General features: G+C 39.1%; 1 protein-coding gene across 1 annotated transcript in view; it reads left to right on the top strand.

Moving 5' to 3' along the window:
* Nucleotides 1-25,620, top strand: part of ABCA4 (ATP binding cassette subfamily A member 4) — a 111,156-nt gene that overhangs the window by 5,477 nt on the left and 80,059 nt on the right. Inside the window, exons 3-11 of the mRNA XM_070941069.1 lie at nt 570-711; nt 1,400-1,536; nt 3,207-3,334; nt 9,122-9,319; nt 17,390-17,479; nt 18,085-18,325; nt 20,316-20,455; nt 20,950-21,066; nt 23,328-23,525. Of these exons, the coding sequence (XP_070797170.1) occupies nt 570-711; nt 1,400-1,536; nt 3,207-3,334; nt 9,122-9,319; nt 17,390-17,479; nt 18,085-18,325; nt 20,316-20,455; nt 20,950-21,066; nt 23,328-23,525 (1,391 nt within the window). The remainder of the gene's footprint in view (nt 1-569; nt 712-1,399; nt 1,537-3,206; nt 3,335-9,121; nt 9,320-17,389; nt 17,480-18,084; nt 18,326-20,315; nt 20,456-20,949; nt 21,067-23,327; nt 23,526-25,620) is intronic.

Below are 25,620 nucleotides of genomic sequence, written 5' to 3'. Positions count from 1 at the left end.
AAAACAGTCAATACTCCAACCTCATCCAAAAGCTGAGCTATTTCTACTCATGTGAACTTATATCAGCAATTTTGCACATTACCGTACTTATAGATCTGTATTCAGCTTCTTCATAACTGAAATGTTAAGCCACGGATATCTAAGTCAAATTTAAGTTTGAGTTTAAGTCAAATTGAATATTTTTATATCTTATCACCACTCCCAAAACAAAAATTGTTTGTATAAGTAAAATATTTTCACTGCAAGTGGCTTTTTTTTTTTTTTTAAATTTGATTTATATGCCGCCCTTCTCCGGAGACTCAGGGCGGCTTACAATGCGTTAAGCAATAGCCTTCATACTTTTGTATATTTATACAAAGTCAGCTTATTGCCCCCACAAACTGGGTCCTCATTTCACCTACCTTAGAAAGGATGGAAGGCTGAGTCAACCTTGAGCCTGGTAAGATTCGAACCTGCAGAAATTGCAGGCAGCTGTGTTAATAACAGGGTGCATTAAACCACTGTACTACCAAGGCTCTTTGGTTATCAATGCTAATGTTTCATGTCATGTGTCTGTTTCTTATATGAAGGTCACTTTCCAAATAAAGCAATGCCTTCTGCAGGAACTCTGCCATGGTTGCAGGGGATCTTTTGTAACACGAACAACCCATGTTTCAAAAGCCCCACCCGTGGAGAATCTCCAGGTGTCGTCTCCAACTATAATAATTCCATGTAAGTAAGTAAAGGATCTTCTTGTCTTTTAGGCAGGAGGAGAAAAGATTCACATGTGGCAGACTTTGATATTTTAAATAATATGTACCATATAACCCAGTTTTGTGATCCACAAAAGTCAGTGAATAAAAGCAAAGATAGACCTTACATGCATTTTAGTTTTAATTCTTGCTTTTCTAGATAGAAGTCTGACATCCATGTAAGATCTGTTCTTCATCTAAATATTATTTAAATATATAATATCCAATAATATTTCTTTGTTCATTGATTTCCAAACTTTAGCATGACCATTTCATCTATTTCAATGTGTTAATTTTGCTGTTTTTTTTTACCATTTATAATGACATTATTTTATCTATTTGCTTCCTGCTAACCTTCTCTTCATCTCTTTTTCATTCGTATTAAGAAATGCACCAAACAATAATCTAACCACTAAGAGTACCCCCACAAACATTGATAGGACAAGCCACCATTTATAAACAGAGAACAAACTGACTGAGGGAGATGGGTGGTTTAGAAAGATGAAATATAAATAAATAAATAGGAATGATCAATGATCAAAAAGCAAATATGGAACAGAACCAAATCTTTACCTTAGTCTTATTCACCCAGTGCTCTGCAGACTGAGAATGGCTGATTTCTACAAGATAGCTTTAAGCAACATTTACTTTACTATTGTCCATTTCAGTTTAGCAAGAGTATATCAAGATGCTCAAGAGGTATTGCTTGAAATCAATGAAAGAGACTTGGGTAGATTCTGGGAAGAGCTACGAACCATGACCCAGTTTATGGAAAAAATGAGGACCAACCCTGAAAAGATTACAGGTAACTGTCAATTCTGTTTTCTTTCCTCCCCCCTCCCAAATACCAAAGGATTACATTAAACAGAAGAGAAAACTCCCTTGAGAATTAAAATCATACTGGGTATGTTGACTGCTGGCCACAAAACAAATGAATCCATATCAAAAGGAAAAAAAGAAAATATTTTAAATATCTCCAACATACAAACAACCCATGGTTTCGTTAAGATTTCTAAAAATGCATGGGTATAGAATTAAATTTGGCCTGTTTAAAACCAAACTTCTCCCTCTGTGAGGCTGCCTATAACCACTGTCTCTTTTAGGTTAAAAGGGAATCAAAAGCTGAAGAACAGTGCTTGGTCTCAGAATTAAGCGGTACTTCCCGTAATGTCAACTTTAATCATGGGGAAATACTGGACTATAGGAATAAGAATTGCTTGGTCCATAGTATTTAATTTATGATAGCAATCATTCACCATTGCTACTGGTAAATGATGAAAACAGAACGATTCTTATCTGCCATCACTTTCTATGTGAGTTTAAGGACATTTCACCCCCCCCCCCTCCCCGTTAAGCAGTACAGTGTTTTGAATTGTGGTTAAATTATTCAAAGGAACAAACATAGGGAAACTTCAAATAATTAAGCCACAGCAGGCGCTTCCATTTGATTAATGAGAGATCTACTTTATTTAGCATAATGATTAATCCAGCTTTGGTCATGAGAAACTAATTGGAAGGATTCAGGGCTCCCTACAAGGCAGGATCTAAAGCGACTGCAACTTTCTTTGGGCAAATAAACTGGAGAAAGAGATTCCACAAACTATTTATTCTTAAGTGGCTGAAACCCACCCACACTAGCCCAGTAACCAGGAACAACAAAACACTTGAGCTTTGAAGTTCACAGCACCAGGCCTTTGAAACTTTTGGGTCATCCTTTGAAATCTCGGGTCTGCATCTTTTGAGCATGCCAACTCTTTTCAGTGTGCAGAAAAATAAATAAGTGTGTTCCAAATGCCAAGCCTCTTGTGTAATGTGCAATACAACTGTCATTTCGCATTCAGATATTGTTCTTGAAGCCTTCAATGCTGCTAGCAGTTAAATGAAGGCAATTCTTTTTGAAAAGAGTGTTTCCCAAACCTCTGGAATGTTCCATTGCAGGTAGTCTTCAACCTACGACCATAGTTGAGCCCCAAAGTTGTGTTGCTAAGCGAGATGTTTGTTAAATGAACGTTGCCCCATTTGATACCTTTCTTGTCACTTAGAAAATCTGCACAAAATTTCCATCTGTAAATTACAAAAGGCCCCACAGCTTGGATCCACACATATGCTATGGCAATACATTATGACATCCTAGGTTCTTGGAAAGAACTCAATGCATATGAAGGTCAATACCAGCTAAACAATACACAGCTGTGATTTTTCATTGTTATGTGTATAATGCTGGTGTAGGTCGAATCGCTTTTTTGTATTTATACAGTGTTTTTTAAAATAGAGTTGAAAGATTTTCTCATGCATAGTTTCACATTCCTGAGACAATTCACAATCCTGTTAGATAGCCCAGTAACATTAACCTCATCTTCCCTAAAGATAGGAATGGGCTGAGGAGCAAGTGAATTTGTGTGGCTTTGTGGTTTGCTTAAAAATACATTTTGCTGTACCAACGCTTAAAAGCTTTCTTACTATTTTTTCGCTTAGGAAGAGGAATACGAATTCAGGATATCTTAAAAGACGGAGAGAATTTAACCAAGTTTCTGCTTGAAGATGCAGGCCTTCCTGATACTGTGGTCTACCACCTAATTAATGCCGTAGTGCGACCTGAACAAGTGAGTTGATGAGTTTCTGAAAAATGAGAAGCTTTTGTGTTGTGTGGGTTCAGATATTTACAGCCTTTTTCCACTTTTTGTGTCCAACAATATTTTTGCTAATAAATAGAAGTTAGAACAGAATTCGGCAACAGTCTAATTCATTGAATATGACCTGCTTTAAGTGAGGAACACAGAAATTGTTTTAGCCACACCTTGGCTATGAGTTGTTCAGAACAAATATAACACAATCAGTGGTGGGATTCAGCCGGTTTGAGCAGGTTCAGGCGAAACGGTTGTTAAATTGCTGGCTGGCCCCACCCCTTCCCGCCCCGCCCTTCCAGGAGTCCCCATTTGCCCCGTTATGATTCCCAGTAAGTGCAGGGAGGCCTACTAGGTCCAAAATAGGGTGCAGGGGGGGGGGTGCAGCATAGCCCCCCCGCAGCCCATTTTTGCTCCCAGGAGGCTGCAGGGAGGGCTACTAGGCCCAAAACGGGGCACGTGGGGGTGGCGTGCATTCCTGCCCCGTGGCCTGTTTTTGCTCCCAGGGGGGTGCAGGAGACTGAATGTTGCCTATCACACCCCCTGGCCATGCCCACCATGGCCATGCCCACCCACTTGGTCATTAGGGCAGAGAACCGGTTGTTAAATTATTTGAATCCCACCACTGAACACAATCATAATTAAAAGTAGGATGCTTTGAAACCTGCTTCAGTCTGTAATTTTGCATCCAGATTTCTGGTCAGTCCTTAGTGATGTTTTGATGGGGAGAAACCTTCTCCCGGGCCAGGAATGATTCTATTCCCACTCTTTTAATTTGTTTTTTTTAATGGATGAAGGTGAATGAAAGGCAAAGCAACGAAACAGGATTTTCTGCCCATTTTTCCCCATGAGTAAAGAGGTTCTGAGAAGTTTGCTTTCATAGATGCATTGAAGCTACTGGAAACTTTAATGTTTCCATTTTGTTTTGTGGAAATATTTTTTTCCACAAAAATTTCTGGTATGCTGCTGTTTTTCAACAGAACTGTGAATGCAAGCAGAACCAGATCATTCCTTAAATAGAGGGCAGAAGCATTCCAATCACTACATGCCTATTGACTGTCCATTCTTAGAGTTAACATGGTTTGGTCTGCAAAAACTGAGAGGACTTCAAAGGTGGCAGGAAAAAGAAGATATATAAAACACTAACTTTGGGGTCTAATGGTCTTCTAGATTTTTTAAGTCCAGGTTTGTGTCAGTCTTGTGAGGTAGACCGGACAGGAAGCGTGCCCAGATGAACTAGTTCTACTTTATTAATAGAATCTTGCAAGTTAGAAGGTACATTTCTTCCAGTTACCTTTACAAACCAAGAAACATCCTTCTGAGATGTTTGCTATGGCCACATTCCTGCTGTGGGTTAAGTTGTCCCCTATCCAACCATTACCCTGGCTGTGGCTTTTCCCCCTGTCTCCCAAGGTCATTCCCACATACCATTACATCATGGCCCAGACCATTCCTTTCTCTTGGAGAACAAAGTTATGTGTGTGTTGAAAGTTCTCATAAACCAGCTGTTGGCATTTGGTATGATGGAAGAGCTAACCAGATGGACAATTGAATGGGAAAGGAGGCACTATTGTGCTTTCAGCTCAAGCAGTAAAACGCCTTGATCTGGCCCTGAATGGATCCCAAATTTTTCAGTAGGAGAAATGCTAGAATTCACAATCCCCGCTCTTCATGTCAGCAGGGCAGAGGTGAAAGGGCATTGCTGGGGCATTGTTTCAGGTGAATTGAGTGGCCCTTGAAAGATAGATCTCCTGTCTTGAATTCACACCAAACAATAGCTATTTTGTTTTCTTCTTTTTAATTCTTTTACTAGAGAATTGCAGCCTCTGGTTATTCTGCGCCCATCTTCTCCTCATAGCTGACTTGTGTGTGACTCAGGCATTGGTTCTTGTGTGGCTGGGGAACGGGGAAAGGAATGTGGTACAAATAATTGAGGTCTGTTGAAACAGATCTGTGGAACTAAAGCCTTTCTTACTGAGGAGAAGAGAAAGACACTGGCTGAATGGCACAGTTCCTCTTTATATATATTTCTTTTTAATTGTTGTTATATAATGCTCAGAAGTGGGAAGTGCGTGTGGTTATTTATGGCCAGCAGGAGATGGAATTAATGAGCCTGCCTTTCACTCTGTTAGTTATTTTTTTCCCAAATTGTAGATGGTTTGTGTGACTTTTTTTGAACTGTTCAGCTGATTGGATTCTGACTGTAGGAAACTCCCTAGTAGCTCTTTTATTTGTGCAGAAGGGGGGGGGGGAGTTTGTGTAGCATGAATGTTAGTAGCAGCCTAAACTGGTCCAGTAAATAATATTTGATTTCTCATTCTAAAATGAGAAAATTGTCTAAAAAAACAATACAAGTAGGTACATGGTTAAGTCACCTTGAAAAAAATACCCGTTTGAGTCCCTCTGATCATCTTTAAATATATTTTGAAAATCTTTGAAACAGTGATGCATGTAAGACAGTTTCACTGAAATCCAATCTCTCTCTTATGAAGAACTTAGTCTCAGTTATCCTTAAAGAAACCTCTTTAAGTGCTGTGCTATATCAGAATCTGAATACAGGTAGTCCTACACTTACAATAGTTCAGTCAGTGACTGTTCAAAGCTACAACAGTACTGAAAAAAATGGCATGACCGTTTTTCATGGTTATGACCTTTGCAGCATCCCCACGATCATGTGATCAAAATTTGGATGCTTGGCAACTGAGTCATATTTATGACCATTACTGTCTCCCAAGGTCATGTGATCTCATTTTGCAACCTTCTGACAATCAAAGTTAAGGGGGAAATCAGATTCACTTAACAACTGGGTTACTAACTAATCAACTGTAGTGATTCACTTAACAGTTGGGGCAAGAAAGGTTGTATAATGGGGCAAAACTCACTTAAGAAATGTCTGATTTAACAACAGAAATTTTGGACTCAATCGTGGTTGTAAGTCAAGGACTAACTGTAGCAAAGAGTGTTTATCAGTTCTTGTTAGAATAAAATCCCATATCTGCTATTAATATAGATTATAGTTCAGGATAGACAATATCTTCCACAACATTGGCATTACTACAGAGAAGCAGCACTAAGCAGTGACTTAGCCCTCCAAACCTTCCCAAAATACCGCAGTTTCTTCAAAAAAATAAGACAGGGTCTTATTTTCGGGGAAACAGTAGATAACAGATATAAGTATAAACATAATTATGAATACATGAAATAGATATGAAAAAAAGGGAATATTAAGACAGGGAAGGTAGCAGTGGTGGGTTGCCCCCGGTTCGTACTGGTTCGCAAGAACCAGTAGTAAAACCGGCAGGAGGCCCCGCCCACCACCCTGGATGTCGTCATCGGTGATCTGCGCATGCGCAGATCCCGTTGCAAACCAGTAGTAAAGGTAAGTAGAACTCACCCCTGCACAGTAGGCATGCTGGTGCGCTTATGCACACCCCTTAAAGACCCCTTAGGAATGGGGTGAGGTTGACAGTAGACAGTCTAAGGGTAAAGTTTTGGGGGTTTGGGAAAGAAACCACGGAGTCAGGTAGTGCATTTCAGGCATTAACGTTAATGTTACTGAAGCCGTATTTTCTGTAATCAAGTTTGGCGCGGTTTACCATAAATTTGTATCTATTATGTGCTCATGTATTGTTGTGGTTGAAGCTGAAGTATTCATTGACAGGTAGGACATTGTGGCAGTCAGTCAAGCCAAAATGCATGGCTCCTCCACAGAACAGACTTTGCCATTGTCATGGGATGTTCTGATGCTTCTTTGCCACAGCTAATAATATATCCTGTTTCCTCTTCCAATGTCGTTCTAAGGAAACTATGAAAAAAAATGGATAGTCCCAGCAATGCTGTTTACAAGTGTTTCAGTCTTCTGTAAAGAACTGCATGCAGCTGAAGGGCTGACCTCGTAAGCACCCGGGAGTGCAGGAAATGACACACACTCACACATAAAAGCTCAACCTAATCTGGAGGCCAACTAACTGAGAAAATATTTTGTTTCTCCTCTCAAAAGTGCTTGCTGAACAATGGCACGCCGATAAAATTACTGGAATTTATTTCCCAACTGCTGCTTTCAGGTTACAAGAGAGATAACGGAGCTGTTTCTGACTCATAGGAAAAGCTGGGCTGCAAAGAAAACCAGATGGATAGTTTAAGAAGAACATTTTTGAATCGGGGCTTCATTTAAAATTCTATTGTAGAAATGACATTTAATGACTAGTAATCTCTTTCATCAAATCAATGTTAATACTCTGTTTCACTAAGGGTTTTTTAATATTAAATCCTCTATTGGTCCTGGTTCCATAAAGAATATCCATAGAATAGTATTTAGACTGATGCTTTTGTTTCCACTTTTGTACCACAAAATATTTTGAAATGTACCACAATATCTACAAATCACAAAACAAAAATTCTTAAAATAACCTAGTAATTCTACAACTGCTTGAACATATCCTGATTGTGCCAGTATTTTCTTGGCAGCAATATGGATTGTGATTCCTTACTTCTTCTGGGAAGTATTTAAGACATCCTAATCCAGTCTACTGCCCTGGGATTTCCGGGTTGTCTCCCATCCAACTAATAAAAGGATCTTTTCCTAGTTGCAACTTAATTTCGTGATAGGAATCTAAAATACTTGCCTGCAAGACAACTGTGGCGGTTACACAGGTACTATTCTAGCTTCTAGTGGTAACAGCATTAGTCATTTTCTCTCAAGCATCTGTTTCTAACTGACAAAATTGTGAAGTTTTATTTCTTTATCAGAAGTGAAAATAATAATATCAGTATTATTCGGCCACATGTTCTATATTCTTGTAGAAATGTGACATAGGATACAATCTTAGTTTCTGATAAGGTTAAAAATGAATAGCATTGGACAGGATTCCATTTTTCACATTGACTTAAATTGCATGATTATTTTACTAACTGCTCCCACATAGGGAGGTGAATCTGGGTCAGTTAGAGCAATAAACTACCAGTAAAGTATTATCTATTTCAAGATGAGAGAAAAAGATCTCTCTCTCTCCCCTCCCTCCCTCCCTCTCTCTCTTCAATTTCTATAGCCACCCAGTCAAAGACTCTGGGCAGCTTACAATTAAAAAAATACATTACAATCAAAATAATAAAAACATTTTAAAAGAATAAAAACAATGGAAACATCCAAAATAAATATACATACAGTAGTAGCCAAGATATTTGGCCAGTTAGCAATACAGCCAGGAAACTGAGTCCTTAACACATTCAGCACCCCAGACTCAGGAACATAGCCAGGTTTTATGACCTTAAGAAAGGCTAACAGGGTTGAACCATTCTATCCCAAGAGAGGATGTTTCATAGCGCAGGGGCCACTGCAGAAAAAGCCCATCTTCTAGGCCCTGCCAGCCGATACTCTTTGGCTGACAGGATCTGCAGCATGGCCAATCTGCTAGATGTGATTGGACAGACAGATTCTTGGAAAAAGGCAATCCCTCAGGTAAAATGTTGAACATTGTATCTTGATTGGACTTCTATCTCCTCTCACCTGCTTGTGTTGCAGTTTGTGACCGTGTACCTGCCCACACAATCTTCTCATCTTTCCAAGCGCTCTTTTTATGTGTATTTTAAAATATTGTGTTAATTTTTTTTTTAAAAAAAGGAAGCTAGCATGTTGCAAAAACACTGGCCTCCAATATAACATGCATTTCCAACAATGCCTCTGCGCTCCACAGAGACCTCCCGAGGTATTCTTAGATGATACCGTAATAAAATGATGGGTGACTACAATTTGTGTTTTGTCCACAGTTTGCCTTTGGTGTCCCAGACTTGACTTTGAAAGATATAGCTTGCAGCCAGAACTTGCTGAATCACTTTATTATCTTCCGGAGTTCAAGTGGCTTTCAGGCTGTGCATAGTGCAATGTGTGCCCTTTCCCAGGAGAAATTGCAAAAGGTTGAAGACTCCTTATATGCAAATGTGGACTTCTTTAAGCTTTTCCATTTGGTAAGTTCCAGCCAAAGGCTTATCTTTTTACTAATGGGAATGACAGTGGGGGTATGGTTCTTTTGTTTAAACCAAGTTCAACAAAGTAAATTTTTCTTAGATGATGAAATAAAATAAATAAAGTAATGATATAGTTATTGTGTGACAGGATCAGAGGCATAATCAGGAACTATAGAGTCCTGGCAGCCGTGGCAGAGAAACTTCAATTGAAGAACAAAGGGGAAAAAAATGAGATTAGAGGACTATGTTCTATTCCATCACTCACGAAGAAACAAATTGAATCTACCTACTATATTTCAGCCATAAGGGAAAAGGCTTTGGAAGGCTGGTGGAGTTGTGTCACTCATGGCAACTTTTTCTCTTAATATTAATAATGAACATTTCTCTGAATTTGGATCCTTGCATTGCCAGAAAGGCTATGTAATAGAGGCATATAGCACAGGTGTGAAATCCCAAAGTTTACTGAAGTTGTAAAAAAATGTTTAGGGAAATATGCTGTCATAACCCAAAACACTCCTTAGTTACATTTGTTACAAGTTCTGTGGTGTATGTATGATTTAATCTTATAAATACAATTTAAAGAGCCTAAGCTGCATCTTCATTCATGGTACTTTTTAACCCAATACCCTAATGAGTAAAATAAAGGAAATATTTTGTACAGGAAGCTTAAAGGCTTATCTCAACAACAGCATATGTTCCTTTAAAAAAAGAAGAAGAAGGCGGCAAGGAAAGAGGTGGGACAATCACGGCAAAATCCACATTGGCAGCTTTTTCCTTTGTTTTGGCATAGATGAGGGCAAAAACTTTCCTCAAACAGATATGTTGGCTGGCAGTGGATGATGGAAGCACCCTGAGAATACCAGGATAAGAGAGTCCATAGGACTAAATTAGATGCATTGTGATTCACTTGATGCATTAGACTCATTTCTTCCCATAAAGTGAGAAGTTTTACTCTAAGGGATGCTAGAAAGAGATGTAAAGCCGCCTTCTCACGTATCTTTCCTCTCCATCCCAATATTTCCAACTCCAACTTCTTCCTTTCAACTCCAATGTTCATAGTGTTTTGACTGAGTACTATGTGCACACAGGATTTCTAATTATTTTAATAAAGGCATGGCTGCCTTCTTCATTTTCAAACCTTCAGGAAATGTCTGACTTCACCTTCTGTATCTGGGTTGGCACATATGTCCAACACATTTGGAAGGCCCCAAGCTGGAAAGGGTTGTAATATGGAATATCTCAAAGATCATTTAGGATAGAGAGACATAAAAGTTTCTTAAACTATTCCAGAAAAGAAATGCCTAAAAATCTTCCACTGAAATTTGAGTTTGTACAACATACTAAACTTTAAATTTGGATCAACAAAATATAATTCCTATGTTTCCTTAATATTCTCAATCCAAGAAAATAAATTGGTTGGTCCCACAACATGCTGAACCACAAACTATCCAATCACTTTAGCCCAAGATGTTGTATAAATACAGAGTTGTATAACACTGGTTTGCCCCAAAGAAGGATTTTAATTCTTCAACTTATTGGGGGAAAATAAATTGGATGGATAAAGTGTTCTGGATGATTTTGAAAATGGATTTCATTTGCTTATTCCTGATCTAGTTCCTCTGCTTTTTTGGTTTTTATTAAAATAATACTTCTGCAGATACATGCAGAAAAAATAGCTACATTCATCACTCTAAGTTACACCTAGATCACCCCATAAATACACCTGATGAATTATTCATAGCTGATGTAGATTTTTCCCTCCTTTCTTCACAAATCCAGCAAAATAAGTCGAAGGAATGTATGAAATATAGAGATGGACATTAAAAAAAATAAAACACAGGGAAAAGGAACAGATGGATTGATGGATAAGAGTCCATGTGCTTTAGGGGTCAAAAAAAAGAAGCAATTTATAATCAAAAGGTAATAAGATGTGTTGTGGGTAAATTGGAGAATCGCTAACACATATTCTCCTTGAAAAAAAAATAATTTTTTAATTAAAGATACCAGGAATGAAGGCGGGAAGATTTAGAGCGTGAGTCAAATGGTGGATGCTACATGACACATTCATTAGAGAATAAGAGAGTTTTGTCTGGCAGAGAAAAGAAGAGCTGAAGGAGGGAAGGGATCATTTATACTTGTCAGAGTCAGCACATTCCTTAGATTTCTTCCAGGAGGGTACCACAGACTAGTACCAGGAATAGATAATGTGGGCAGAGGCAACAAGCCAAGCTTGTTCTGTCAAGGTGCAATGAAGGAGAAGGGGGAAAAGAGACCCCCTGCAGTATTCCAGGATGTGTTTGAATCAGCTTTTGCCTTTAAATTAACCCCATGTTTGGAAACTTTCCAGAGTGAGTCTCATAGTCTCTCTATTCTTCTATTGTATTGAAAGTTCAGATGAAGTACCCTAAATGCCCCAGGGCACTTTCAGTTGCAGGCCCTTCTACTGTATACAATTGGTGTGAAACACCAACATGCCTTTTCCCGAAAGCTGTCATTTTGTTAGGTTTCTGACAGCTGAAGCATTTTTGGTGCAGGAGAAGCTTTTCTTGGCTTTCATGTCAGCTTGCTGTCAGGATGGAATGATGCCCTTAGCGGCACTTAGCTCCTCCAGAGGCCTTTTGACCTGCAATCCAATTGAGAGTTGCTGCATTTTACAACTTTGCCTTAGGAAATGAAATCTGAATTGAAAAAGGATCATTGCTGAATGCAGGGAGAGAGGGAGAGCATTTCTGTCCATTTGCGAAGAAATTTGTGGGGTTCTCCTGAACACGCTTGAAGAGCAGGTGGGAGGCTTGGCTAGGATGGCTTTTGTAAAGCTCTATGTTGTGGGGCAATTTATTTATTTATTTATTTATTTATTAGTCCAATTTATATGCCGCCCTTCTCCGTAGACTCAGGGCGGCTTACAATGCATTATAGCAATAGCCTGCATACTTTTATGTATATACCTGCTTATTAGGGCTTTTGCCCCCCCCCCCCAAGCAGTGTTGTTCTATACAAAGCTGGCTTATTGCCCCCACAATCCGGGTCCTCAATTTACCTACCTCGAAAGGATGGAAGGCTGAGGCAACCTTGAGCCTGGTGAGATTTGAACTGGCACTAATTGCAGGCAGCTGGCAGCTGGCAGCTAAGTGCTAGCACTTAACAGCACTTAGTCCGCTGCACCACCGAGGCACTGAATTTATCCCATTCCTAGACTGGGAAGCAGTGCCTAAGGTCATCATGCCTTGTTTGCCTCCCTGGTTGGACTTGAGTACTGCAAAGAGCTTTACGTGGGGCTGACTTAGAAGAGTGTTCATAATCTTCAATTGGTGCAAAATACACTGTTGTTCGGTACATGTAACACCTCTGCTCCATGAGATGTATTGGCTGCCACTCTGCTTCTGGGTTCAGTGTGTGGTGCTGGCAGTTACCTTTAAAGCCATTCATGGATTGGGGCCATGTTACTTGAGAGGATTATCTCTCCCCAACTGTATATGTCCATCCTGTTAGATCCAGCAGGAGAGGCTTGTTCCGGATCCCATCCATTAGAGGCTGTCATATTGCAGGACCCAGGAAAACAGTCTTTCCTGTTGTGGTGCCTGCCCTCTGGCACAGCATTTCCCCAAAGATCAGAACTGTCTTGACACCGGTGAGTTTTGGTAAGGACTTTATTTTGTCATTGAGCCTGGAAGCCTGGATGTAGCTTTGAACTGTTGCTAGATAGTTGAGGACTATCTGTATCTTGTTTTTTAGAATCATTAGCTGACCAAAGTCATGTCTTTTGGTTTAAGACTTTCATTCTGTCCCAAATTCTTAACAACAAATGTAAGTCTGCTGGAAAATCCATGTATTATAAGCCTGCTACTGTTATTCCAAAATGAGCTCTGCCTTGGTTTCCTACAGAGGTGGGTTTCAGCAGGTTCTGACCAGTTCTGGAGAACCGGTAGTGGAAATTTTGAGTAGTTTGGAGAACCGGTAGTAAAAATTCTGACTGGCCCCGTCCCCATCTATTCTCTGCCTCCCGAGTCCCAGCTGATTGGGAGGAAATGGGGATTTTGCAGTAACCTTCCCCTGGATTGGGGAGGAAATGGAGATTTTACAGTATCCTTCCCAGGGGTGGGTTCTAAAATTTTTTACTACAGGTTCTGTGAGCATGGCTTATTTTGTGGGTGTGGCTTGATGGTCATGTGACAATTATTTAGGATTTAGCAGAGGTACTGGTCTACCAGGCTTTTAACTGCTTGCAGAGCTGTACCGATCTACCCATTTATTTTTGCAGGCACTGAACTACTCATGTATTTTTGCAGGCACTGGTCTACTCATTTGTTTTCTTTTAACACTGATCAGCTGTAGGGCGGCCCTTTGAAGCCCTGCGGCAAGAGTTTAAACAGTTTTTTTCCCTCTAGCCATCAGCTGGGATTCAGGAGGCAGCAATAGATTGGGGGTGGGGCCAAATAAAAGATAAGAATAACGCAGGGGGTGGGGGGGGTGGGGGGCGCAGGGGGGATGGGGGGCACAGGGGTGTGGGGGGCACAGGGGGGGTGGGGGGCAGAACCAGTTCGGTCATGTCATATCACCGCTACTGGCTCAGGAGAACCGGGCCGAACCGGGAGGAACCCACCACTGATGCTTCCCCTGCCATGCCCACCAAGCTACTCCCACCAAGCCACGCCACACCGCGCCACACCCACAGAACCGGTAGTAAAAAAATTTTGAAACCCACCACTGGTTTCCTACCCTTACTGTTCATATTGTAGAGCAGCTGTCCACAAATTAATACCTTCTTAGGTGTATTTGGTTTTCAAACTCTGTTTCCCCAGCCTTCACGGTCAATGGCTGTATTGACTGACAGAGATTAAAGTGAAGGGAATGTCAGGAAGTATGCCAAAACTGCATGTAAAAGCAGTGAAAAGAAAGAGCTCCATTAGCCTGGAGCTCTTAGTGAGAAGCAGCAAATGCAAGGCATGGAGACTTCCAGTTTATGGCCAACTGGCATCCAAGTACAGTTAACCTTCTTCTCTGTTTTGGTTTCCTGATGTGTTGAACTTCAACGTTCATAACCAGAATAGAAATCTCATATACTGTGTCAATAATATGAATTTTGCAGAAAGATGCTTTAAAGCAGTGCCCCCCCCCCAACCTTTTGGGCACCAGGGAATGGTTCCATGGAGAAAGGTTTTTCCGCAGACTGTAGGGGTTGTGATTTTGCACGCTGCCTGCATCCCGCAGGTGGAGCTTCACTTGTTTGCGCGGCCCGGTTGCTGGCAGGTTGCGGACCGAGGCCAGTCCATGGAGCAGGGATTGGGGACCCCTGCTTTAAGGCTTTTGGCTATATTTTATGAAGCAATCATAAGATTAAGATCAAGACTAAGGAGGAAATTGTTGTTAGCTGGAGGATCTTGCCCAAAATAGTATATGTTTGTGGTGGTCTTTTCTTCTTTCCTTATAATATAAAGCATCCGTTTTATCAGTACTTAATAGCATTGTGTGCCACAACATTCCCTCTTTATCAGTAAAGGCCAATGATGTGCAACGTCCCTTAATATTTTTGGTTTAATGTCCCATTTGGGGAATTTTAAAACTATTTTCACCACATTTATCAGTGACAATGCAAACCTAGGCGTATGGACTCAGAAATAAGACTCAGGCTGCTGACACATGAAGTTGCAGGCTTAGAATGGTACCTCACTTATAAAATGAGCAGTTTTAATAAATATATATTTATTACAGGTAGTCCTCGAGTTCATTTAGTGACCGTTCAAAGTTACAGCGGCACTGAAAAAAAAGTGACATGATCATTTTTCACACTTACGACCGCTAAAGCATCCCCAGGGTCATGTGATTAAAACTCAGACACCTAGCAACTGACTCCCTTTTATGACGGTTGCAGCGTTGCGTGATCCTGTGATCACCTTTTGCAAGCAAAGTCAATGGAGAAGCCGAATTGACTTAACAGCCATGTTACTTAACTTCTCAACCGCAGTGATTCACTTAACAATTATGGCAAAAAAGGTCATAAAATGGGGCAAAATTCACTTAACAAATGACTCACTTAGCAACAAAAAATGGGCTCAATTGTGGTCGTAAATCAAGGACTACCTGTATTTTGCCTTTTCTGGGCAAAAGAATGGGCAAACCGCAAAGACTGTTAAAAGCTAAAAATGCAAGTCCAATGAAGAATCTGATCCAGCTGATCTGGTGGCAAGTTATGGTAGCACAAGGAAATGAACAGAGAGCAATGCAGTATGGCTTAGACGAATTTTTAAAATCCCTTGTTTGCCTTGTAACTCACATTACAATTTCCTTGTTTCACTGGACTTTCTCATAAGTGACAGACAGACCATGAACAAGAAAGGCCTGTCCTGTAATCTGTGGTATGTGTTATCCCACTGAGTGAAGTTTTCTGAAATAATTTCAACAAGCCAGAAGGATGATACCTAAAAGGTAAAGGGAGTGAATCATCTTCATACTTGAATTATATGTTTCCCACAGTTTGAAGCACAGCCCATGCATTCCAGCTTGTCTTGTACATTTCAGCTCACCATCTAGGAAAGAAAACTGCATTCTTTCGGAGTTCTACAAACGCTTGCAAAGCGTCGTCAGCAAAGTTGTTTCAAGCCCTTTGTGTTACACCAGGACATTATTGTTTTACATAAAAAGGATAGCTGTGTGGGTGGGTTGTGTAAAGAAGTATACTGTTGTGGTTTATAGTGTCAACAAATGTTGAGAGTACCATGTCACAGAATGTTACCTGAAGCATTGTGTGCTTTTAGGTGTCGTATAATTTTCTATGGATGACTTAGAAAATACAACTCATGAAAAGCTATGATATCACATGCTCTCCTTAAGTACGATAAATTATTCCTAGGGAGTCTGTGTTTGAAATTGGGAGACCCGTGTGATTAGTCCAGAAGGAATATATTGAAAGAGTATAAAAAAAAGGTCTTTTCTTGCATGCATAAGATAACCTAGTTAAAGTACTATCTGATCCCTATTCCAGATTTTTCATTCAAGCAGCCCTGTTAGTTTTAAGCTACTAATCCAAGATAGCTTTATTTTCCTCTAATCCAAAATCTGGTTCTGTCTAAATCACCCAAAAACAATTAAGATTTGAGATTGAGCCTTGATAGTACAGTGGTCTAAGCACCCTGTTATTAACACAGCTGCCTGCAATTTACTGCTGGTTCGAATCTCTCCAAGGCTCAAGGTTGACTCAGCCTTCCATCCTTTCTAAGGTAGGTGAAATGAGGACCCAGTTTGTGGGGGCAATAAGCTGACTTTGTATAAATATACAAAAGTATGAAGGTTATTGCTTAATGCATTGTAAGCCACCCTGAGTCTCCGGAGAAGGGCGGCATATAAATCAAATAAAAAAAAAAAAAAAAGATTTCAGGATACGTCCTACAACATGTACAATATACTGCTCATGAAAATATTCTCTTTTGGAGCAAGCAATGTTATGCAAGAGTAGCAAAGGAGAAATAAAAAACATACCCAAAAAATTAAAGTCCTGAGAGAAGAGGGGGGGAGAAGGAAACGGTTAAATCTAATTCACACTGAGTCCTACATTATCTCGGTATAGCACTTCATATATTGCCTTTTGTTTTTAGTCCTCTCAACTCTGTCTTCCAAAGGATCTCATCAACTTCATTCAATGAAGACTTTCTTGATCTTCACCTTCCTTTTGACCTATTCATTCTTCTTTTGTATATGCAATGTGATCAATATTCATTCTCTCTATATAACTTCAGTGACCTTCCCTAGTATTGGTTACACACTTTGCATTCAATCAACATTCATTTATCACCCATTCATCCTTGGCTACATCTCTTCTTCTTAGAAATACTTCTTCCTACCATATTCAACATGCACTTATATTTCCTCTGAAATATAATAGCCAATACTCAGTCTATACAACAAAGATGATAGATGCATCTATTTTTGATACAGCTGCCATTACTATATTTGAACTGGTTTTACAATCCCATCACTCCAAAGCTGGAGTCTTTAGACTTGGGAGCAAGCATCCATGGTCTATCAGTGAAGTTCTGTTAATAACTCACCAGCGTGTCTGTCTTTCCATTGCAGCTTCCCTCTGTTTGGGACAATAATGCACAAGGTGCTGACCTAGTGCTCTGGGGACGAATACTTTCTAATATATCTCAAGCAGTACGAAAGGTAAGTGAGCATGGTTTAAAATTTTAAATATTGTAATCCAATTTCTCTAGAAGGTATCTGGTTGGGGCGATGATTGTGTTGGGTACAATCTGGTCATTAGAGTAAATGGGCTTATTCAAGACCAATGTACAAGCTACATATTACCCTGGTCTGGCCACATTATTCTGGCCCTGGAGACAGAAATTTGTGTACATTTTTCTAAGATTAAAATTATTAAAATAACAGTGTGGCAATGCTTGCGTTTTCTTCTAATGATACCCTGTTATCTGCTACTTCACTCTGGCAAAATCTTCTAGCTCTCCCCACCCATTAAATTGCCCCATTAAATTGAGGCAATTTAAAATCTATCATCATTACTAGTTTTTGACACAGCAATAATTGGGTAATTCCAGAAAACACAGTCAGATGCTTTTGTCTAATGGTAGAGTCAGTGGAAGTGGAAGATCATAAGAGTACTATGTCTATTTATTTATTTTCCTTTTAGCCTCTGATCAAGAATGGGGCAGGTTTCCTTATCTATATTTACAGTAGTGTTCTTTGATCCATGGAGGCTGCAGTGATTTTTAATTTAAAAACCATTCATTAAGATCCTTTTTTCGTGCCAGTTAATTCACAGGCCAAGCGCTCAGGAGCTTTTGTCAACAATCCAGCCACTTCTTCAAGAGGAAGAGCCAGCATCCTTACCGCAGTTGCTGAGTATTTTATCCAACCTGTTCTGTGGTTACCCAGAGGGAGGTGGATCCCGAATAATCTCTCTAAACTGGTATGAAGATAACAATTACAAGGCCTTCCTTGGAATTGATGCTCAAGAAAAGGAATCCGTTTATTTTTACGACAACTCAACCAGTAAGTCTCCCATTTGGATCGTGTCTTCATGTGAGATTGATGGATTGGCCTACACAGTGATAGTGTCCCTACCCCATTAGTCATTTGGACTGTTCGGCCTGAACAATTAGTGTTTCATCTGAGTTAAGGCAAAAAGCAGCTGCGATCATTAAGGAAGGGTGATAGCTGTGTATGTTTGCTGGCAGTGCAAGGGTGCTGTCTTCTTTGAGACTGGTAGTAGTTTGAGAACTACCAGGTGCTTCAAAGAGAGCCATCAAAGACTCAGATGTGGGCAGTGGTAGAACTTCCACCCACTAAAAAAAAGATTTATGTAAAACTGGCAAAATAGAAAACTCAAATTGGCCATGGCCAGAGCTATTTTTGTTTTGTTTTTAAAGTAAAAGATAGACATGAGGGAAAAAAAAGTTGGTTATACTTTTTTATTTGTGCATACTTTAAAAGATAGTTCTGTCAGTGATGTAAATAAAAACTTTAATATTTACATAACAGAACAAAAATAGAATAACGGTAATCACACATCATACATTTCTGTAATCAAAACATCCTGCACTTCAAGATAGACTGGACTTCATTATAATAAAATGTGTTCTTATACAGCAATAATGTGAAACATAATATCATATGACAAATGTTTTTTAATGATTAGCTTTGAAGTCTCCAGATCATACACATGTGACACACCCACAAAAGCAAAAACTTTTTGTTCATTTCTACAGACCTGTATACATTTCTGTAACAAACTGGGCATCTGTACCCTCACAATAACTTTGGGATACCTCAATTCTATCATCAAATATTCATTAAAAACTTTGCCTTACTATTGGATAGATCTACTTGCTCCAATTCTTTACAGACCAAGAGCCTGAGAATAAGGAAAGAATTTAAGATAACTAGCTGCTGTGTTTTCCCGAAAATAAGACCCTGCCTTATATTTTTTTGAACCCCGAAATAAGTGCTTGGCCTTATTTTCGGGAATGTCTTATTACTTTGGGGCGTGTGGAGCAAGATGGGGCTCCTCTTGCCATCTCACCTGATTTCCAGCTCTGTCTCACTAACCGTAATCAGAGGAAATGGCGGGGACCAGCTGTGTTTAAATATTTTCGGGGAGGGCTTATTTTGGGGGGGGGGTTATTTTAGCGCATGAGTTCAAAAGCCCAATTGGACTTATTATCAGGGGATGTCTTATTTTAGGGGAAACAGGGTAGTTTGCTGATTATACAAAAATAAAAATTATTCATGAATTGCTCATAATTGTGAAGGTTATTGAAAAATAATAAAATCAGATAAATTGTTGCCAACCTCAAAAGCAAAAGATACCATTGAATACAACCTATTTATAAGTCCATATGTAAAGGCCATCTACACAATATAATAATGTGAATAAGCAGAAATGTAGGAAGTTCAGTGAAAACAAACCAAGCAGACCACTCTCATTAAATAGCACTTAATATAATGACAACTAGCATATCTTATTTATTTTTTGTTTGTATCTCGCCTTTATTATTTTTACAAATAATTCAGTAACATAGGAATTCCATTCCCAGTTATTTAAACATAGGAATGAGCTTTTTAGGTCAAGCATTTCTTTTTTGACAAAAAGAATTTTCTGCAAGAACCATTCCAGTTTTTAAAATTTCAAGGGTTAGGCAAGAATCTAAAAAAGAAAAGAAAAGGGGGGAAAAACTGAGGGGTAAGAAAAATGTGCCTGCTGCTGAGGCCGTGTCTGCTGTACAGTGCTCTCAATAAATGTATTATTCCTCTTCCCTAACTTTTATTCTTCTGTTTTTGTAACCAGGAGCATGGCAGATATACAAATACAGAACAAGTTGTTCTGCTCAGTCTGTTCAGTTCCTAGGGACCGTGATTTTCTTTTAGTAATATGAAAAGATCCTTTCAGGAGAATAGACTCTGCGGGATGCATTAAACAATGAGACTAGCTCAGCATTATATAATGTAAGTTGTCTTTTTTTCCCTTATCCTCTTCCAACAGCACTCTTTTGTAATCAGTTGATACAAACCATGGAATCTAACACTTTAACGAAAATAATTTGGAGAACTATGAAACCATTGCTGATGGGGAAAATCCTCTTTGCTCCTGATTCACCTGCGGTACAGAAGATACTGAAGAATGTAAGAGTTTCTCCCCTCCCTTCATCCCTTTCTAATTATTTCTACCAGCAGTATTCTTGTTTGTTTGTTTGTTTATACTTCATGTTCCTAGACTGCCCATCTCCCTCCCCTCTTAAAGCAATTTAGTAGAAAGGTCTATTCAACTAACCATTGAAGTTATTATCACCAAAATATATTTCATTCTCAAAGCATTTTCTATTTCTTCTTGTTTTAAACACACACACACACGTCCTGAATAGTTAGGGGTGTAAAGAAAGCATGTTTTTCTTCCTAATTCAGTGGCTCATAATGTTCAGATAATTTCACGAGAAATTTCAAAGAATATTTATTGACTTGTACTTCCAAACGTGGGAAGCTGTAGAGAACTCATCTCATTTCAAAGAATGTCACTTCTGTTTACAAAACTGATTTGTGAAATTTAGCAAAGTCAATAAATATAGACACCACCACCTCCATGTTCCGTTTCCTCATTCAATATATTTTAAATTCCTCAGGCAAATTCCACATTTGAACAACTTGAGCGCTTGACATTCTTGACTAAAGCATGGAAAGAAGTGGGACCTCAACTGTGGAATTTCTTCAATGACAGTGTACAAATGAACATGATCCGAGTAAGTACAGATGCTTTGCTTAGCCTGGAAAAGTGTTCTGTCCCCGTCTCACACACGCACACAAACAGTCAGCCAGGGGTTAAATAAAACTTGCAGACAATAAATTCCTTCGATAACAGGATTGGCAGCAACCAGTAGCTGCTTGCCAAGAACTTTACTCACAGAGGGAGGTGTTCCTCCTCCGTCAGATAAACCAAAACAAATACACAGAGCCACAGAATTGTCAAGTCCAGTCCGTATTAAATCCAAGGCAGGCAGATAACGTAGTTTCAGAGATACAATGCGACTCGCTAGTTGTTTAGTTTTGTCTGTCACAGAGCCTGAATGGCCACCACACCCCCTTTTATCCCTTGTGGGGTGTGGTCCAGTGACTCAGCTTAATCTCTGGCACGCCTCCTTTTCTGCTGTGTGCGCTTGTCTCTCCGACGCTGGCATGGATCCAGCCAAGACTTATCTCCGTCACTGTCCAACTGCGACTGCTTGGCGATACCTGGCTCCTGGCCAATCTCTTCTCCTTCGGGAGACACCTGAGGCATTGCCAGGGAGGAGGGTCCTGGAGAGGGAGGCCTGGCCAACTCCTCTCCTTCACTTTCGGAGCCTTCTCCCTCCGATAAGACAGGCTCAGGGGTCGGAGTCACAACAAAAAGCAACTAAAGTAGAATAATTCAGCATGGAGCATTAAATCAAATTAAAAAAAAAAAAAAAGTTGGGGGGGAAACCCACCTTTGAACACAAATGCATCTAAGGATCTATAAATATTGGTCCATGTGCTCATTGAGAAGATACAGCAGATTTTTGTTCTCTGTTACTCCAGAGCAGTGTTTCTTAACCTTGACAACTTTGAGATGGATGGACTTCAACTCCCAGAATTCCCCAGCCAGCTATGGGATGGGAGTTGAAATCCATGCATCTTAAAACTGATTGAGAAACACTGCTACAGAAAACGGGTCTAAAATTTGCTATAGGTTAAAAATGGAAGGGGTCAGAAGTCACCTTTGGAAGAAGGATGGATTGTTCCTTCTGCATTCTGCATTGGAAATTCTGGACTAAACAGGAACGTTCTACCTTGTTTTCAACTTTCTGCTTCCATGATGCATCCCTGGAATCAAAAGTGGATTAATGCACCCATGGTCTCTGCAATTCAGTTGATACTTTAGAACTGGCAAAGATTTAGTTAGCAATATTACTAGATTTTGAAAGACTCGTTCTATGTAAACATACCAAGATTCTAAACAGGTGGTTGTATAATGGTTCACACTCATTCATTTCATGGAAGATCATTTCATATGACCAAGACTTTCCTGCCTGAACATACTGAGAGGAATAAATTGCTGCATCAACTATCTAGTAGAAATTACTGCCCTGTTTTGTTTTGTTTTTTGCAATAATTTATTTACCAGTTGGTAAATGGGCAAGTCAATTTTATTTTTTTCCTAAGTTTGAAAATCATTTGATATCCAGGAACCAAGAAAGTCAAAACTGCATGCACGGAACATCTTCACTAAAAAAAAATAACAAACAAAAAAAAAAAACCCAGGACAAATACTATTCTCTATGTGAATATTAATGAAATGCAAACACACTCTTCTTTTTCAGTCTAGGCACCCATCATGTATAGTACCTACCAAATTTCTAGAGTAATCTTCCAAAATTGGGGCTTTTCACTCCTATCTCAGCCAGCAAAAGTAGCTAAGGACAAGATTTTTAACTCATATGGTGAAAAAAGCTCCCAGAGCGGTATAAATTAAAATCTAAAATGCTGGGCTTAAAAAAAAAACATCCCCCCCCCCAAAAAAGGGCTTCTGTTCTTAATGATTGATTTTTATTGCCCATACTTGGTAATTTAGAGTTGTTGCAATTCCAGTTCCAGGACTGAAACAAAATTCTATTAATGCCACTTTACTGTTGCCATTCATCTTAATCCATGAAGGGCGAGACTAAGCAAGTAGCCAGCAGGGAGATCTTTACTGCTTCCTTTAGCAATAAATGTGCTACCATGTGTTTAATTGCTCTGAAACTAGAAGTCTTATTGGGAGGGGAACTGGCTTTGAGGCACAGCATTTAAAGTGGGCAACCAGCAGGTGTGTAAAGGGTCAAACATTTTCCTGGAAATGCCATTTTCTCCTGAATTTATGTTTACATAATATGTAAAATGTGGAAAACTCTTATTTGGCAAGTGCTATTCATTTCCCACTTAACAGCAATCAATGTGTTTTCACAGCTGGATTGTGAAATTAAAGATGATATTTTTTTACCTACAGGACACTTTACAAAATCCTACAGTGCAAAGTTTCTTAAGTGAACAATTTGGTGGTGAAGGTCTAACTGTGGAAGATGTTATCAATTTTTTCTATAATGGACCCCCAGAGAAAAGAAAGGATGGTATGAGGAACTTTGATTGGAGGAATATCTTCAGTATGGCCAATCAGACTTTCCATATGGCTTACCAATACCTGGAGGTAAACTTTACTTTAAAAAATAAAAAAAAGTGAAATAGAGTGTTTTTCTATGATTTATTTTCCTCAGAGCCTTTATCTGATTGCAGAATGCATGACAAGTAGCTTTTGACCAGACTCTCTTCTTAAAGTAAATTGCAACTATTAGTTCTGTTCAGGAACAGCAGTAACTAGTAACAGAACTAATAGTTGCAATTTACTTTAAGAAGAGAGTCTGGTCAAAAGCTACTTGTTATGCATTCTGCAATCAGATAAGTATAGACTAGCCTCTCTTATCCAGGCACACAGATGTATAGATTTCAGTTGCCAGAATTCCCATTAATGACTCATTCTGGCTGGAGAATTCTGGAAATTGAAGTCCACTAATGTGGAAAATGTTCAGACTGGGGCAAATTATCTTAGATTGGTGTTTCTCAAATTTTAAGATGTGTTGACTTCAGCTCCCCAAACTCCCCAGTCAGCATGCAATAGAGGATTATATTAATGCCAATATCTTTAATTATTTATTATTTTAGAGCAGACTGCCTTCATCACGAAAACAATGGTTACGATTTAATAATTAATTTAAAAATGAATATTGAAGCAGCGGTTACCATTTTTCAAGCATTATGCACTACTTTAATCAAATTCAGGTTGCAGTGGGTTTTTTCCCCCTGCCATATGTGGGGTGTTTTTTGTTTTTTTTAAAGATTGTTCCAGGTTTCAAGACCATGTATAAAAAACAATTTAAATCTCCCACACACGAGTGGAAATAAAGGAGAACACACAAGGAGAAATAAAGAGTTCAGATGACCTCATTACAAATACATCTTGTCTAGGAGCATGGTTTAGATTTTAAAAATATGATGCCTGTGTCATTTGAGTGGAAAGATTCAGGAAAGTGTGAAATAAATCTTAATTCCAGAATGACTGGTTACCCTGAGAATATCCTCTCATAACATTTTGGAACAGTGTCATCTTATACTTCAGTTGAAGAGGTACAAAATGTGATGAAGGAATCACAATAGTCTTTCGGATAAATATTTACATTTGGCTGTGCTTGGATTTGCGGAGTGATGTTATGTATTTGGCAAAAGGATAGCACAAACATGAACCTCTCGTCTTAGGGCAGGATGATTGCTCATTGAAACAATGGGTCAATTACTTCCCTGGGGCTTGAAAGAGTGGTTGGACAAGCATCAGTGATGACTCGGCATCTTTTGAACTGGGGGCTCTAGGTGAGGCAGACTTCAGATGTCTAATTAGAGAAAAGTGAGGAGTTGTTTGTAAATGGTCAGTCTGGTAATGCTAACACTTGCATTTTGTATTATTTTATCGAATGTCTCAACTGTAATACTTAACACATTGTGGCAATGCATTGCATTGAGCCACTGCCTTTTAATACATACACAGCACATATGCTGTAAACATTATGAAATTCTGTACTGTTGAGGAAAATAAAACTCAGATCTTTGCATTTTTTAGGTATACACCTGCAATAATACATATTAGTCATTTAATTTGAATCTGGCTTTTCCCCAAGTGTATATAGAGTGAGCGCTTGAGAGTACTGAATTGATTTCACAGGTTTTTCAAGGGGGAGGCATATTAGCATTAAATGTGGGGAATGCGTGGAGTAAGAAAAAAAAACCCAATGTAGGTTACCTTGATAATAAAATACTAAAGTTTCTGGTTTCACTATCAAGATTAGGACTTTCCCTGCTTTATACCTTTTATATCTTGCTTAGAAAATTTACCTGGAGGATATTTTCTCTTCAGAACAAACCAGTTTAGGGGTACATGCTCCCCCCCTAAAACAAACCTTCAAGGAATTAAGATAAGCAACCTTTCTCCCTAATTTTCTGGTCTAGACTACTAAATGCAAAAAGAAAAAGCATTGTTTGGTGACAACAATCATGTAATTGTTAAAGTTTGACCTTTAGTTCTAATAATTAAATGTCTTCAGGTACCTTCAAGACTATCTTCCACATAAGGTTCAGAAGGTAAACATAGATGGGTTTGGGAATACTGCCTTGCTAAGGAATGTTAGAATTGTAAGCTAGACTGGAAATCTTAAAAAAAAAAAATCCCAGAAGATGACAATGGGAGAAATCACTTC

The sequence above is a fragment of the Pituophis catenifer genome, unplaced genomic scaffold (genome assembly GCF_029215685.1).
Source record: "Pituophis catenifer annectens isolate HBS135680 unplaced genomic scaffold, rPitCat1.0.hap2 SCAF_3, whole genome shotgun sequence".
In the NCBI taxonomy this organism is placed as follows: domain Eukaryota; kingdom Metazoa; phylum Chordata; class Lepidosauria; order Squamata; family Colubridae; genus Pituophis; species Pituophis catenifer.
This window is presented reverse-complemented; position numbering and strand designations above follow the sequence as displayed.